The sequence below is a fragment of the Hoplias malabaricus genome, chromosome 3, assembly GCF_029633855.1.
Source record: "Hoplias malabaricus isolate fHopMal1 chromosome 3, fHopMal1.hap1, whole genome shotgun sequence".
Lineage (NCBI taxonomy): Eukaryota > Metazoa > Chordata > Actinopteri > Characiformes > Erythrinidae > Hoplias > Hoplias malabaricus.
In genome coordinates, this window is record NC_089802.1 from 52,936,343 (window position 1) to 52,955,208 (window position 18,866).

The following is an 18,866-nucleotide window of genomic DNA, read 5'->3' on the forward strand; positions in this document are numbered from 1 at the left end:
AAAAACGACCCAGAGTTAAATGACGACAAGACATAGACAGTAGGCTTTAAAGGGACACTTCCACAAAAGGTTTCCACTTACTCCTAGTGTACTTGATCAGTGAAGACAAATTTGGGGGTAGACATTCATTCTCTCTCTCATATGTATATAAGGAAAACTTGGGTGCTATTTAAAACACCCTCCATGCATCTTCCATGAATGGAAATTAAACCAAAAAAAAAAAGAAAAGGAAAAATAACACATTTAGTCCAAGAGAGCACATCTCTCCAACACTCAGCATCATGCTTGCCAACTAGGGTGTCTGTTCACTAACAGAGTTGGCTAACTGACAGTTGCTGTCCGCTCCAAGCAAGTTGACCAGTGGCTGGCTTCACACATCTTGGAGGAAGCTTGTTTTAACCTTTGCCCTCTCCGCTTGCTTGCATTGTGTGATAGAGGGAGTCCTAGTTAACTGTGAAATAAATTGGAAGAAAACTCTATTTGTTCACAAAACTGTTCTAAAGCAATGTATCAGACATCACTGAGTGTATTAATGAACACTTCATGTAAAAACTTTCCATAAAGAAGTTAAGATGCACTCTGTCACCTACTCTGTGGACAAATCTGACAAAATATCTCTGGAATGGACATCAAACAAGGGTTTACAGAAAAAGTTGTATCATGCAGAAATTTTCCTTTTATGTGACATACAGGGCTTAGACAATGAAACTGAAACACCTCTCATTTCAGTGTGGGAGTTTTCCTGGCTAAATTGGAGCAGCCTGGTGGCCAATCTTCATTAATTGCACATTGCACCAGTAAGACCATGTCCATCCAATGGTTCAAACATTGTACCCTGAAGGCGGTGCCGTGTATCAGGATGACAGTGCACCAATACACACAGCAAGACTGGTTTGATGAACATGAAAGTGAAGCTGAACATCTCCCATGGCCTGCACAGTCACCAGATCTAAATATTACTGATCCACTTTGGGCTGTTTTGGAGGAGCGAGTCAGGAAACATTTTCCTCCACCAGCATCACGTAGTGACCTGACCACTATCCTGCAAGAAGAATGGCTTAAAATCCCTCTGACCACTATGCAGGATTTGTATATGTCATTCCCAAGAATTGACGCTGTATTGGCCACAAAAGTAGGCCCTAAACCATACTAATAAATTATTGTGGTCTGAAACCAGGTGTTTCAGTTTCATTGTCCAACCCCTGTACATTTCCCAATAAATTGGTGAAACAATGTGAATAAAAGGGGGGCGGGGGAGTAGGACATTGAATAATCTTGAATTTTGACTTTATTTTACGCCAGGAATTTAAAAGGCAGTGTCTGAGTGGACCACCAGCCAAGTTCAAAAGGCCTCGGGGATAAGCGCTGTGATTGAACCGGGGTTGAATGAGCGCATAAGGTTAAGCAGCCACTGTGGGGACACAATAAGCTCTTAACACAAGCCCTAATCGCAAGGCTAAACTGGATTACATCTGTGTTAGTTAAATTGCCCTGCAATGCTTTTGCTGGGCTTTGTCTCCTCTTAATCATGGCCAGGCTTCCTTGGTGTTCTACCAGCTGTGGTTTGTTTATGATTGGGCTTTGTACAGGTCCACTCACAGTGTTAGAGGGTGGCCAACGTGCTTCAACAATGCTGGCCAAGCAGTGGGGCCAGAACTTGTCTTAATCCTAATCACAAAACAGAGCCCAAACAAGGGTGGGGGGGATGCCAGAATCATCTTGATTGCAAGACTACACATCAAACATTCACCCTTAATGTAATAAAGCATCGCATAAACAGCAACCAGCCCTTTACCCTCTCCCCGGCAGCTGGAGACACTCTGGTGTAACTGAGCAACAGAATGCTGGCAGTGCGCCAGCAGCATCTGCTCTCCATCACGGAGAAAGAATAAATGTCATAATCATTCTGGCTCCTGTCAGCTGACTCACTGGCTCTGCTATCTTCAGCACATAGGACTTTATCTGCTGCACTCACACATACACACAAGGACACCAACGAGAATTGGGACACAGTGTATGGAAAGACAATACAAAAAGTGCTGATGAATAGGGATTGGAATTTTAAATTATTCAAGTGCAGCCATGGCCTAATTGGCAGAGAAGCTTGCTTGGGACTGGAAGGTCACTGGTTTGACTCCCGTGACCACCAATAAAATTGGGGTCGGGTGGAGAGAAGAAACAGTGCTTTCCATCACCCTCAGTACACAGCTGAGGTGCACTTGAACAAAGCACCTAACCCCAAAAAGCCCCCGGACGCTGGGGATGCTCCAAGTGTGTGTATGCTCACTGCCCCTAGTGCACTTGAAATGCCCTCTGTCTGTGTGTTTTCACTGTCAGAGATGGGTTAAATTGTACAGTGAAATATAAACGCATGTTTATTTGTTTATTTTTTATCCTTTGTCTTTGATATAAACACACAACCAGGAGCAAATAACTTTGAATAGTAAACAGAAAACATAAGTTAATTTGCATATCAACAATCCTAATTTACTACTCAAGCCTGTAAGCAATTACTATCTGTTGGTTTGTCATTATAGCCAGGCCTCAGACTACACTACAAAGCCTACAAGAATACACACACACTGCATCAGGCAGCTATCTCAGCACCCAGGGAGCAGGTGGAGTTTATATACTTTGCTCAAGGGCACCTCAGCTGTGGATGTTGAGGGAGGAGACAGTGCCGTTTCTTCATGGCACCACACCCTTCCCTACCATTCTTTAATCAACAGGCAATGACTGCCACAAATGAAAGATGTAAAAACTATTTATTTAGAAATCTTATTTTTATACAGTTATCAGGTTTACTCCATATTATAACACAACAGAGTCTAAGGGTAGTAAACAAGGCTGTACTTACATGTAACCACGAAATCTGTTCAGGTCATTATTGGGCTTCTCACACTCAATGATGCTGTTGTACTTCAAAGGGTCAAATTCTGTGTCCTGTCAAGGAATAAGATTTAATGTTTAGCACTGTTTTTGTTTTCCATGTTTTTCAACACTACAGGTAGAACTGGTTCAATTGCCAGTGATTTGCTTCAGTGAAGTTCATGTATGAAAAGGATCTATGCATAGGCGTTTTAAAAAGGTCAGCTATTTAGTTTTGACAGCAAGGTTAATAACTGCTACTTTAACATATATTTAAAGTTTCGATACACAGGTGTCACACCAGAGGCAGGCCAGAACAATCCGAGATATATAATCAGGCAAATATATACCAGCTGAATCTGTTCAATCAACAATCCAACATCTCCACATTAACTACTCCCATTCAAACACTAGGCTTACAGTATGGTATCCATGTTCCCTTAATTATTTTCTAGAATTTCCTGCATGCAACATTCCTATGAAGAATGGTCCACAAAAAAGTAGTACTGACTAGCTGAGTAGGAGTGTGCTCTCACCAGGTCAAGGAAGCTGCGCACCACCTGTCTCTGTTTGAGGTTGGTCTCTCCGTCCAGCGTGGCAGTCTCAATGTGGCACAGGCGGTCTGGGTCGCTGGAGCTCAGCAGCAGCACATCAGCTGGCAGGATCTCATTACATCGTAGCCGGATAAAATCACCCACACGCACCTCCTTCCAATATTGTTCCACATAACGCCTGTCACTCCTGGAGAAAGAACACGCATGTCAAGGCTCAAAATCAGAATTTATGAATGTTAGACATTAAAAAGAGTACATGGTACAGATGAGACTGAAAACATAAGATTCAAAAACGGCAAAAACTTACAAATAATACAAGATACACAAAGTTGACAGGTTTAAAATGATGACGCTAAAATATTTAAAAATGCCACATTTACTGTTTGGACTCCCTTTATCATCTGGAATATTATACTGAAGCCCTGCAACTTAGACTCATGCACTGCTTTTGAAAAATGTCTCTTTTGATCAAATTTACACTGACAATATAAACCCTTTGAAAAAGACATAATTAGTCCCAATTTTATACACCCAATTCAGTTATTTGATAGCTTTACAGGTATTATTTCATCATCATCGATGGAGTGTTTATCAGTTGCTTTTTAGGCTATATCCACCAAAAACTATTTTGACATTAAAGCTTTTCCATGTTTTTTTAAATTAAATCTGAGACTGCCAGTCATTGCATGAGTAGATAACACTAAACTGCCCAATATATAAGCCTTTAACAAACCTGACCCAGCACAGAAAATGAGGAACTGTTCTGGGTCTATGGAGCCTTGACCAGGCCTAGTCCCTCTAGTAGAGAGAGCACACTGTCCGCCTGAGGTGATGAGCAAATCGCCACCTATTCCGGCAGAAGCAAAAATAACATTACAGGAGCAGGGCAAACATGACTGAGGGGGCTGGGCCTCTGCATAGCCGACTGCAAAACAAACCTTTCCTCTGTTCTCTATCCCGCCCTTCCCACCTTAAGAGTGCTCAGTTTCTGCCACGAGGGAAACTATGACCCTTAACTAAACACAACCACTCTGAAAGAACGCTACAGCAAGAAACTCTCAACAGGAAGGTAGGAGTGTGAAGTGAATACCACAAAACTTTAAAAGAAAAAAAATATGACATTACTGAACAAGGAAGAGGATGGAACAGGAGATGACACTGTTGTACTGTTGAATTACACACACTTTAGCTAAAACACAAAGTTTTATACATATATACAAACTTCAAATAAATACCGATTTCATTGGAGTACAAATATATTACTCTGCATATTAAAAAATAAAATAATTGTGACTGGCTCATACATGGGCAATCTGGTGATTGCATAACAAATATGACTGACCTAGCAATATATAGTAATAAAGGCACAAGCTACATTGCTCAAGCAGCTCAATGTCTTTTTAATATAAATGACCCCCATTTCAGTTTTACGTAAATTAAAGCATGAAATTGCTAAAACTCCCACAGTATAGTGAAGAAGCTTCCAATGCAACTGGAAAAGGGCTTAGAGCTGAGTGTCATGGTGGTGCAACGAAAGAAAAAAGGACTGGAAAATATCAACTGCAAAAGTGAATCTACAATAAACAGTACTGAAAATTGGACATACTCAAAACAATTATTCATGTTTTAAACAAACAAGTCAAACTCACAATGATGGCACATATAAACACCCAGTGAAACTCAAATATACATTATAATCTCATATCAATCCTTTATGAGCCCACACTACATAGCCAAGCAAAACACACACTCCTAGAAACATCTACAGACAACATCTCTACAGAAACAGTTTCTCCTGACAGCTATGTTTTGTACAGCTTTCTGTCCACAGTATTTGGATAAAAATTACTAATTTTTTGATGGGAGCTGTATGAAGGAGTTGACTACCCGACCCTGCATGAAGAAAATTCCCAGCATTCCTGCTCCTCTCAGCAGTCTCCCTTCTCTCAACTTAAGCCAACTGAAACAAGAGTTGATATCAAACTCCCTCAGACAGGGGTTGATTTGCAAAGATTCTTAAGGGGGGGAAAGGCTTAATGCTGTTGAATACTTGGAAAATACTGTTGTGGAGTTTACACTCACTGCTAGTAGCTAAAAGGACAGCACCACAAAGGAAGGGCGTCGACACACACACACACACACACACACACACACAAACTTACTTTTTTAGCCATATCTATTGTTTGCTGAAGTCTAGAGTTGTCTTTTAAGGGAAAACTCTATCAAATATACTAAACACCTTAAAACCTGGCCACAAGGGAAAAGAATAAGCACTGGAAAGAACTTCATGTGTTTGACCAATCGAAGAGCCCAAACGATAAATTCATATGACCATATAAATGTGGGCGCCTTCTCATCCATCACTTTTTCTGTAGTCAAAGAGATCAAAAAGGTAGTTCTCCCACACCATACTGCACCACACTTTCTAATTGTGGCACATGGCAAATGAGAAGGGGCGTATCCTGACACTGTGAAGGGTTGAAATATATACTTGCAAGGCTAATGTATGTCTTGGGAATAAGTAAGGCCAAAATATTTATTTATTTAATTATTATAATTTAGGAAAGCAACAGTTATTATCACTTGCCTTGTTGGGCAAGTTAACATTCAGCCATAAGGTACTAACTTTGTACTTGACATGGAATGGCAAACACATTCAGTGAGGAAAAACTCTCATATCCAAGTTGTGTTAGGTCCAAACAAAAGCACACATTCTACACCTTAACCTCATGCTCATCATTTAAAAAAAATCAATAAAAAAAGAAAAAAGAAAAACACAAAATCACTCGGCGCAAGGCAGGAACACACCCAGCAGAAGGTGCTAGTCCATCACATGGTGTGCACACAAGCGTCTGCCCACCATTTATTTACTGTGAGAGGAAACTGGATCACTTAGAGGAAACCCATACAGACACAAGTAGAACACACCAAACTCCTCACAGACAGTGACACAAGGTGGAATTTGAACCTACAAGCCCCAAACCTTTGGAGCTGTGTGACAACGACACAACCGGCATGGCCAAACATATTTTACATCATTGTCTCGAGATTCTTGCTGTCCCTTTCCAAATACAAAAAAAAACAAACAAAAAAAAAAAACACAACAATTACAACAAAGCACAAACCATGAAGTATGAACAGAATTGCAAACCGACCACCCAGTGAACAGGCAGTGGTGCTGTACGTCAGTCACAGTCACGTAGTCAGCAATATTAATAAAACTACCTGCCTAACATTGTGCAGGTTCACATCATGTAACCAATACACTGCTTGCTCAAGGCGAAATTGGAGGAGAGTTCAAAGCCCTTGACATGTTCCTCAATCAACTACAATCCTCAATCATATTTGGAGTGTGGCAGGGCACATGATCCTAGTGAAAGAGGCCACTGCCATTAGTGAATACCACTACCATTTCCATGAAAAATTGTATTTGGTTTGCAACAAGTTTTGGTAGGTGGTATGTGTCAAATAACATTCCAATAAATGCCAGGAACTAGGGTTTCCCAGAGGATCATTGCCCAGACCATCATACTGCCTCTGCCCTCCAGGCATGAGATGCACATGCATCCAGGCTTCTACATGATGTAAAATAAAATGTGATTCATCAGACCACAGGGCCTTCTTCCACTGGGTCATGGCCCAGTTCGGATGCACACATTCTCCGTGTACGCTCTTTCGCAGTCTGATCTGTCTACAAGATAATCAATGTACTTTCCTTCACCTGTCAGTGGCTTTAATGCTGTGGCTGGTCTCTGTATTATGACTATGTCTTACGTACACTACGGCAAACACAAACTATATAACAATTTATATCCCTTACATTCTGTGAATTAAGTAAGTTGACGGAATGATGAACACAATTAAATGCTTTTTTTTTAGATCCAAAACTAATTACTAGAAAAGGTGACATTACAAACAAACCGTTCCACTTTAAAAAAAAAAAAAAACATGGAGATTCTGAATGTAAACAACCAAAATGGTTTCCAAATCTTGGTTTCCCCACAGTCATAGACGTTCCTTTAAAGTTTTCCTAGAATACTAGAAACGTCTTCTGCAGCAAAGAGGGACACTGCTGATTAAAAGTTTTCATTTCTGTCACATGACATGACAGAAGACAAACAAAGCTCATGAGTGTGTCTGCTGATTTTAATTTCTGCCTGTAGTGGCCTTCATTGATGCATGTGTAACTCATCACATGTCCAAATGTTTTCCATACTAAATATGGAAAAGTATTATGGTTAGGTGTTAGACCTCATTTATTATCAATGTTAGGGCTGATCTCACTGTCTACAATGTGTGCAGACTGTTACTTCCCATCATGAGCCATCTGAACTACCTTTGACCCAATATTAGGCCAGTATCTGTGATTACAAAATGTATTTCATAATCAGCTGTTTAACTGAATGTATAAATTGATCATCTCCATGTGGGATAGCACTGTGAAACAGATTTTGGCATTCTAACGCTAAGTTCCCATCTTAACTAATCACATTTAAGTCTTATTGAGACACAAGTGTCTAAAGAAAAAAACACATTTTCTAACTTTTGATTTGGTGAAATAACAGCTTTTAAGTTCAGCAGGGAATATTATTTGTTTACTGGCACTCCACCTTAGGTCTGTTTAGAACTACTACTTACTGACCCCTAAAAAAAAAAAAAAAAGTTAGGTAATCACACTGTGTGTATTTTGAATTGATTAATGAATGCAGGCTATGAACAGCAATATTTTGAACATGAATACCTTAATTACTGATCTTGGCCAATCAAATATATCTTGTGTGATTGCAGCAATGCCTTGATTGGGTAAAACTTTAAGAAAATCTGAAAATAGGAAGATCACGACATATCACATCCAGTGACTACTTAGAAATTATTCACATATTTAAAATGTCTGTAAAATCAGTACTCTGACTGACACCTAAATTATCTTCAAAGTGTATCAGTAACAAATGGAAATCAAGGAAAGTCAAAGTACAAGAGGAAGAATTACATATAATTACAGAGCTAAACCTCTGGCAAAATAAATAAATAAATAAATACATAAATAAATCACTGATCTAATGCATGCCCTCTCTCTTCTGTAATCTCTTCTCTTCCTGTGCAGACCTACAAGTTCACTTTCTCTGAAGGCAGTAGCCTTGCTATTTAAACTACTGAACTTCCAGCAATTTTTGTTTATTCAGAAAATTGATATGGACTGAACATGTAGATAATCCAAAACATAAAACCCTCCAAAAGTACAATATTCGCTTCCAAATAAAATACACAGCTCTTTCCAGCAAGGTCTATCAAAATTAAAGCCCTGCTTGACAAACAGACCTACACTGATATTTATAAGAGAAATCATATTTAATAAATATGTCCAAATAAAGAGGAAAGTTCACCAAAAACAAAACACTGACAGTAAGCAGACACTGCCTACATCCTCAAAGCTTTATAAATATTATATCTAGATATACGGAACACACATCCATTTGTCTTTCTGTTAACAGAACACAGCAATAATCCATTGCACTGGTAGAAAAGTTCATTTCCCAGGGTGTACTGAAAAGTTGAGGGAATGTTCAGTCAAATAAATATTCAGTCAAATGAATGAATTTAGTGCCCCTCTCTTTAAAGGGAGAATTCATCATGCAGCTCTGTGCTGCTCTCTCCCACTCATCACTGAAATGCTTGTGAAAAATGCCAAGGCCTTCAGAATATAAGGTGCTTTAAGCTTCACAAAATCCTTGAGAAATGAATTTCATTGAAACGGAGGAACATATTTTAGCCAAATTTTGACATTTTAATCTACCAATCCTTTCAAGTATGGGTGAAAAAGGGCTGCACAAGATTGCTGTCTGACACTTCATAACGACGGCTACACCAGAATCTAGCAGCGTTCAAGTATATTATAAAGATATTAAAAATAGTTTTCTGCCCATTTCTCCAAGTTCCCACTCTGTTCATAGATTAAACCCCTAAAAATGCATCTCTGTTCATAAAATTGACATCTTTAGAGAGTATTTCCAAGAAAATAACACCCCAATGCCTTAAAAGTGACATCGATAAAACTCTGCTTCATTCAATACGCATGAATCTATGAATATGCAAGGATGCATGAAATATATCCACTTTCCCCTACACTGCTCACCTGCAGCTTGAAAACAGTACACTGCAAGTTGACAGGATCGACATCTTAGGTTTATAATAGAAACTATGGCTATATGAATCCACAGCTGGCTTATTTTGCAGGCTCATTTTATGTTACAACATCTATTGTATAACACCTATGGCTGGGCAATTAATCAAAACTGACATTCAGAACTTCCAACTGACGTAATTTTGTCAATATAATAATTTTCTTTTTAATTCTGTAATATCCCCCACCTGTAGTCACATGATTCCTCCACATCCAATCACCAACATGGAAAACCTAAACACAGAGGCCAACTGAGCAACTTGAGCAGTTGGTGCCAAAAAGAAAAATATTTTTTGAATTTAGTGAAGACAACAGTGAATATAAAGAAGTAAAGTAAAGTAAAGTAAGTGATGTTAATATGATGTCATATCTCCCACCACTAATAAGACCACACCGAGGTTTTAACACGGTTAAAAACTATATTTTCACTAAAGCTGGTTTTTAAATTATCAGACACGGCAAACAAATTAATATAAAACACAACCACAATTAATTTTATTATAACCATACAACATTTAAACATTATAACCATACAACATTTAAAGACAACACAGAGCTTCTGAAATGGGTTAATCAGAAGCAATTAAAAACTCATGTGACATCAAAACCACCATTTACAGGCTGCCCTACACTATGTTTAGTATTTAAATTGCCTTCTTGTTTAAAAACAAGCCTAAATATCAGGAGTTACAAAAAAATAACAAATGGCAGTCAACACTGATAAACAAAACTAAAAATTTCCTCCTAAACTGCTTAGCTCCCGCACCCACCCATATTCTGTATCCAACAGTATATGAATGGTCCATCAGTGTGTTGCCAGAGACATGTGACGTTCCCTACAAGCATGACAAGCACTTAGATAGCTAGTATATTTTGCTGAACTACAAAGGTGGTCTTATGCCTTGAGATGCCTCTTTTTCTCAGCATTTCATAAGGCAAGCTGCACAAGATTTCTAGACAAGTGTGAGTAGTTAAGAATAAAGGCTTTACACAGATATGCCTTCCATGTGCAGGACTTGTAGCCACGTAAAACTTAAGCTAAAAGAGAAGTGACATCTAGTGCCAAAACACCACCATCTGACTGTGATGATAGATGACTGCTGCTTGTAGTTTTTGCTGTGTGTTCTACAACCTCCAAAAGATTCTTCAACGTCATTTGGATGGATTAACATAAGCAGTCTAACAGAAATTACTAGTGATGTAAGATATATTGGTAGCCGATATATTATTTGCCGATATGTAGATTTTTTTTTGTTATTGTTATCAGTCCAATATTGGAATTTTAGCTGATATTACAACCGTGCCTTTTGAGTGTTTGCACATATGCATTGACACCTGTAAATCGCCTGCAGTGTGGACGTTTTTCACAGTTTCTGCAGAGAACAGTCTCTGGGATTCAACTTCTCTGTGGTGAAAACTGAACATCAGTTTCATTACAGTGGCTGCTGCTTCTCACCAGTGTGTGTGTGTGTGTGTGTGGATTGAGTGTTCTGAGCGTTTTGAGCAGTGTGGATTGTAAAGCGTCCTTGGATATCTAGAAAATTGCTATATAAGTGTAACGATAGATAGATAGATAAAAAGTACAAGCAATACAAACTTCAAATAACTTGGTGTATTATACTTCAAAGAGTTATGTGCAACCACTGCATTAACAGGTTTCCTGAATATAATGATTTATTAATATTATAGCGCATTTATTTATTTATTTTTACAAATTTGCTTCAGTCCTTTGAAATAAAATTGAAAAGTAACCATTATTTGTAAAATTTGATACTTGCTACAGATGTGCTTTTACTATTTTGCACCTCTACACTCCCTTCTAATACATTTTTGTTGCATTATGTAAAAACTATAAAAAAAAAATTTTTATAAACTAGAGTAAATAAATATAGATTTTATTTTTTTGCAGTATATATTTTTTCCAGCCCTAATACTTTCTAGAGCAGGGGTGTCAAACCATTATAATATGTATATATATATATATATATATACACATATACACACACACACACACACACACACTTTTATAGAAATTAATCTGTTCTCTGTAGCTACCTATATTCACAGATGTGTTAAACATGTGTGTTGGTCAACAGCTGTAGTCTCCATGGTGTGTTTGAGTGTGAATTTTCATGGACATCAAAGGCAGAGATAAGCAGAGATAAAGTCTATCCTGTTAACTTGAAAACCTCACAGGAACAAAAGAATAGACTTTAGAAGATAGAAGATAATTTGCAGGAAATCTTTTCTAATGACAGATATACATGGTTTTGATTGATGCTGTGCTCACATGTTTTCACAGCTGTATCCATACCTGAAAATAATTTAGGAGTGTGCTACACTTAACCATAGCTACTTAACCATGCGAGTGTGAAGGTCCTTCTACAGTGGAAACTGCCACAGTGTGCCTTTTATCTGGGACTGCAGCAGTGAGAAGCACAGTCACATAACATTGCAACACTGACTGCCTTGTAGCATTTCGAGAATGAGGCAAATCAATTGGGGAGAGGGTTAACAAAACAGCTAGTTCTTCCACATACAAGAGCATCCAGGCCCTGGTGCCGCACAGATTTTGTCAAGGATAATCTCAGCCAGGTTTTCTGGTCTTAAAACAGCATGGTCCCCCACAGAAATCTTAGGGTACTCCCTGTCCTGCACATTTGAGTATTATTCCTGTTGCAAACACAGCTGATCCAACCTGTTTAACCATGTGATCTCGAGTGAATCTCCAAAAATATCAGGTCCTTTCACGCATGTACTGTGCATTTGTAAAAAGAGGCTTCAGTGTGACTCGCAGCAGCAGGAGATGTTCAAAACAAGGCTACAACCAAAGCAAATATAACAGTGCTTCACTTAATTTTTTTTAAAGTATTATGCTGTGAAATCCAAAGAAAAACACACAAAATGCCAGAAAAAACACACTGGCATGCAAAAGTTAATACCTCATTTGTTGAAATTGTGTTCAGGGGCTCTAGCTTTACCAAATCTCTTCTAATTACAAAGAGAAGCTGTGTAGCCAACTACAAATTTTAGAAGAGTTTTTTACCACAATCACTGCCAGATTATGATTAGCATCGCACAGTGAAGAAGACAGGCTGAGGTCTGCTTGCTTTTGCTATTCCCTTGTTACTGATTGGGTGAGCCCAAGAGAACTATTTCCAAGGAATGAAGGGCAGAAGCTATATCTCAAAAAGCCCTGGGAATATTAGCATCAATACATATAATGCGTAAAGTCAATAAATCTCTGCTGAGTAGAGATAGAGCAAGTGAGTTACAATTTTGACAATGAATGGACAAACCGTAGGAGAGCAATTCTAGCTGTTGACCTTGTTCACAGAGAGGGCAGGAAGGAGGATGTCTAAGCATGGGATTTGCATATTCTGGATGCTGCATGCCTTTTCTGGTATAGTTCAAGATCTCCAACTGTACTCTGGCAAATACATCAGATCTCCACAGGCAAAATTAGCGTTGCACCAATGCCACTTTTTCCCTACCGATACAAATATTTAATGTTTAAGTATCTGCTGATAATGAGCAACGATTCTAACTCTATCTTAACTACTAGACAGATGCCTATAAATCCAGATATTTATACTGCTTTTATATTGTTAAAGAAGTGTTCTGTATTGCTAATAAAATATAATAAGATTGAATGAACATCATTTACCTTATTCACGACTGTGAAATGCACTTTTAAATACTGCTGCTGACCTGCGTTTCTTTGTGGTTGCTTGCATGAAGTCAGTGTTCTTTAGCATGCCTTAAGCTTGAGTTACACTACAAGACTTTTAGCCCCATTTTAAATATTTTTGCCTCAAAATTGCATTTCAGACATGTTGCAGCGTATCAAACATTTGATTTTTCCGATCCGAATTTGGACGTAGTCATGTAGTGTAAACTCTTCACCAATTCTAGGCTGAACAAGTTCCTTCAATAGAAAGCAAACACAGGAGCGTTCAGTGGAGCTCTACAGTGAAGGACGGATTAAATGGTAAAACTATGAAAAACTACAAAATATTATATAGTGCTAGATGCACATGTCCCCATATAACAAGTATTACCTGTAGGAGAACATGGTGCACCACACAAAATGCTGTTACAGCCTTTATTCCAACTGAATTCTAATTTTCCATTCCACCTTAAATGACACAACACTGGCACGTACAACGGCAATGTGTCTGAACCATTTAAGGTGGAACGTAGCCACAACTATGTGCTATTCTACTAATTTCCAGCTCCCACTGCAGTGTATAGAGACCGCGTTGACTATGTTTTCCCATCCACGACCCAAAAACATTTATACATGTTTTTTTCTTTGTAGAGCTACAAAAATAGCAGCAAAAACAATAACCACAGCAAGTTGTATGTCCATATTTATCTGTGCCTCTAAGGGAATGCGAATTGCAAGTTTGGTTGGGGAGTGTAGTGTGTGTAGCCAGTATAGGTGCCTATACCGATACGGTATCGTTGCAGCAGTAGGCAAAATTAAACAGAGCAAAAAAGTGCTGAATAAATTGTCCTATGTAAATTACAAAAAAAAGGGTCAAACATGACCCCCTGTAATGGCCCAAACCCTGCTGGCAAGTCAAATATTGCACTACAAATTTCTATAACTTAGGAATACATCTGAACTTGCCTAGCTTAAAGCTTTTTTTGGGCCAAAAATCTAATCTATCATGTTAGCCCAGATATGTTTGATTTGGGAGGTTTGCTATTGCAATGCAGTGATGAAACCAATATATCTAGTAGAGGTGTGAAACTTCACTGGTCTCATGATTCGATTACAATTATCATGTCAATGATTCAATTCAATATCACAATGCGGCGCATCAATTTTCTATATTACTTCACATGTTGCTTGTATTTGTTTTCATCAACAAATACAAGCAATATAAGCTCCCTTTTATATTTAACAAAGCTTGAGTATGAACACCGCTGACTACAGATTTTATCACGAAATACAACAAATTTGTCAACAAATCAGAGCATTTCCTGAGTGTGGCAACATCTGGAACAATCTGGAATGCTGTAGATACCAGGTAGCATTGAATTAAGGAATTTTATATGGTGTTTACTTGTAAACATTAAACAAATATTGTTAAATAATGTAAACAAAATGTAAAACAGTCTGCGGCACATGGGACATAATTTGCCAGTCCTTGCTAATATAATGTGCCTTCAGAGTAAGATTCTTTTGCCACGATGTCCATGAACACACATTATTGCTACCAGACTAGCTTTGCTCACTGACACCATTATGTTAGATTTGGTTTTGCAGTAGATAGCAGGTATTACATTCTATGTAAAGTGGCTACACGATGGCATCTTGTATCACCGTGTCCTTAATAGGTGTTGAAACACAGCTTTGTCCTTGATGGAATATGGCCGTTAATCCTTCGCTATAATGGCTCCCACAGCAGGGTTTTTTTTCTTCCCTTTATCTGAGTTGGACAGTATTGTTGATAGGGTCACATCAGTTCTTGGTTGTGCTAGGTCATACTTTTCCTGAGCCAGTATTGCTATTAACAACTCAGGATGGAAATGGCTAATGTGATTTCTTAAGTTGGTGGTGTTCCTGACATTTAATTTCTGGGTGACAGGCTTTACACACTGCATGTGACTCATCCAGTTTGCACTTCCCAGTCAGTTCATAGAATCCAAAAGATGTCCATATATCGGCTTTTAAAATATTTGTTGTGGTTTTTAATTTCAATCTTGCGACCTCTTTTTGCCATTTTTTGCTATCACCTATGCAACAAATGACATGTTATAATCGATTACGGTCTTCCCACTGCATCGATGATGACATGCCCATGTCTGTATCTCAATGCATCGATTAAATGATTAATTTCAACAACCTGGCTTAGCAGGAGTGGGAGGATTCAGGCAAACATTGTGCAGTTCGGGTAGCTACAAACTTTCATTATGTTAGCCATATTAGCCTTGTTAGTGTTACATGTTTCTCTGCAAAAGTACAGACTGCAAACTATAAACAAGACATATTGGGGCTGACTATATTTGGGGGAACATTGCATAAATTTCATGCTAGGCCAAGCCACTGCTTTATGATACTCCGTCAGCATAAATATGAATATCCCAAACTCAGCAAGATAAACTACTACTCTAGTGCTCTGATCTACTGGCAGCCTTTCTTTTTCAACACCAGTAAACCAAACGCTGTATTGAGTGCTTTTATCAGCAGTCTACCAATAGGAAGAAAAAAAAAAAAAATGGGGGGGGGGGGGGCAAAAAGTATGGCTAACCATTGCTGGAATAACGTGAAGAGCAAAAATCTCTCATTTCAAAACCTGCGAGTATTAGTGCCTTCCACATATGAGGAGTAAATCCATAAGTTATAATTAACTGGTCTATTGTAGTAAACAGGATTATACCACATCTACTGTACAAAATAAAATATTTTAAGAATAGCAGCTAATAGTGTTGATGAAAGAGATTCAGAATAACATTCCTTTACTGAATTCAAACAGATTTAACAGTAAAAAGTGTCGATTGGTTGATTTCCTATATTTATATATTTGAAAAAACATAAAACAAATAAGCTACAGACCTTATTGCTTCCTCTATGACACACACAAAACTAAGCCAAACATTTAAAAGTCTAAATGTGGCAAGAGTGAGGCTTATTACAAAACAAACTGGATGTTGCCATAGTTTGTAACAAAACAGAATAAGAGCATTATAATATTTGGATTTCAAATCTCATTCACGTAGAAGCCAAAACTAACACCTCCCACAATATTTCATGCTTTCACCATCAAACCATAAATCATATTTTATCAAATTATTTGTTTTTAAAATACACATAAGGTTCACATGAAATACTTGTTAGACAGACTGACTAAACTGCCAGGCACTCAAACAGATTCCACAAATTACTTTTTTCTTATAGGACTGCAACTTTTAGTTGAACTGTATCGATTACTGAAAGAAATTAAGTATAACTCAATAACTCGAGTTATGAATCACAATTATTCGATGTCTCTTTTTTAAGCTTTAGCTCTTAAATTTAGCTGGAAGGATTTTTACATTTTATTTATTTATTTTGCATATTTTAACTCTTTTTGTAGATCATCTTTGTTGTTAGCATATATGACATTTTCCTGTTGATATAAAAGAAAAAACAATAATGCAAACATTAATTTCCTAAAAAATAATAAATAAATCAATAAAATAAGCAAAGCAGTAGTAATAAATTCAGCTGTTTTCCCCTTACTAAAAAACTGTAAATCTCCACCTAAACAAACAAATAATTAACCAGGGGGAAAATTATAAAATGTGCGTTTGCTGCTCTAATCTATGCTGCAACTACATTATGCTACATGGGTTCAGCCATCAGTATGGAACCTGAGAATGTTTTGGATTAAACTAGGAAGACCACTCTCACTCACTGTGGTGGTAAGGGATTTTTTTTTTTTTTTTCATTACTGTTCCCCCTAGAATAACCCATTCTGGGTTTTCATCAGGCAGCATTCCTCCTCTTCAGGTGATTAAGCATAACTGATGTGTTACCATGTTAGGCCACATCAGCTTTGTTAAGCCAGGCACACAATGTGCGGTTTTAGTCCGACTTTAAGCCCAATATGCTCGTAGCCGACTGGATTTCAGGATTGGCCTGAATTTTGGCTTGACCGGCTGACATTTGACGTGCAGCGTGAGAAGGGTGGCTTCCTCCGATTAACTGCCCAAATAAACTCTGAATGACCAGTCGGGCGATCAGATGAATTTCTGACATGTCTCACACTGGTCTCTGTGTGTGAGCAGTCTCGCCAGCCGATTTCTCAACCTCACAACTTGTTTTCTCAAAAGTCTTTGCAGATCTACTCCATATGTCAGTGGTTGTCAACAAACAATGCCACAAAAGCAACGCACTGTGCGGACTGAGCACTTAGAGGCTAGGCTAGTGGAGCTTTGGCAGCAGCATTCTTGCTTATATGATCTGTCATCAACCTCCTATCATGACAGGCATGCAGGTGGAAAATTATGGCAGGAAACAGTCGATGTTCTTAAGTTCAAATTCTGCTGTTTTTGGTTGTGCTTTGCTGATGCTATCAACACTGTGTTCAGTTTCTATATTCTCATTCATTCTCCCTCTCTCTCACTGTGTGTGCGCTTGAGTATGATACACACCGCCGTACTAAAAAGAGTGTATGCAGACAGAACTGTTCCCAAGCTGCAACGTGCAGTGAAGGCACGCATGTCGCATCAGTTTAGTCCGTTCATACAGTTTGATCATGTAAATCGCAGGCGTTATCCGTACATGACGTACATTCAAAGGTGCACTGTGAGCTGTCACGAACGCATAGGACTTTCAAAATTACACAGTGAATGCCTGGCTTTTCAGTTCAAAACCTTTCTACTGCCAAGTAAAAGTGGAATGTTCCCACACTTTAAGCCCCTGGGAACCCATTTTGAAAATGTTTTTTTTTTTTTTTTTTGTATAATGCTAAACTTGGATGTTAAGTGAAATGTTCAGCGAAGATTAAATAAAACTAAAAATCCTAGAAGTGGGAAATGCTTATGTCAGTATTACCCTGACCAATCACAAGGCTGCCATAGCCACACCTCCTCTCTGAGTCAAAGAGACTGGTGAGCTAAAGTTTAGTGAGGGAGCTAGCTATCTGCTATTCACCAAACTATGGGGAGGGATTGAAAGACATAATCCATTCATGCTCATTTTGTATTGCTTTGTGTTCTGTGTTTGCTCTGTTTAAGTACAAGTACAGCAGAGGTAGCAGCAACAATCCGTCGGTGTGTTTAGCAGCGTATGAGTGGAGATAGCAGCCACACTGTACCAGCTTGTAGAGCAGAATATCAGAGGAGAATGCAGACCCACTTGGTCAGCAGTAGAGCAGAGATAGCAGACACACTGAGCCGGCATGCACAGCAGAGTAGCAGCGGGGGAAAGCACCAATTTGGAGACACTCTAGAAGTTATCCTGCTCATACAAGTTATGTTAAAAAAATAATCATGCAAAACCACACCAAAGTTACATAAAATCATTCATAGGTTCATACATGAATTACTGTATAATGCCAATTCTACCAGCCTCTGAAATTTTATTGTGTATATTGTGTATAATGACAACCATAGTTCAGAGTAATTCAATTATAAGGTTGTCGCTCAAGGCTGTGTTGCCATGGTAACATAAACAACATTCTGTTCTCCAGTGATAGAGAGCTGTCACTCACTCAGACTCATTAGTATATTAGACCACGCCGTCACCATTCTCAGAGATCTCTGAG

At 38.4% G+C, this 18,866-nt stretch overlaps 1 protein-coding gene across 1 annotated transcript in view; it reads right to left on the minus strand.

Moving 5' to 3' along the window:
- The window catches only part of atp10a (ATPase phospholipid transporting 10A), a 63,045-nt gene that overhangs the window by 35,114 nt on the left and 9,065 nt on the right, over positions 1 to 18,866 (minus strand). The window contains exons 2-3 of the mRNA XM_066662682.1: positions 3,405 to 3,609; positions 2,858 to 2,943 (exon numbers count right to left, since the gene is read on the minus strand). Coding sequence (XP_066518779.1) covers positions 2,858 to 2,943; positions 3,405 to 3,609 — 291 coding nt within the window. The remainder of the gene's footprint in view (positions 1 to 2,857; positions 2,944 to 3,404; positions 3,610 to 18,866) is intronic.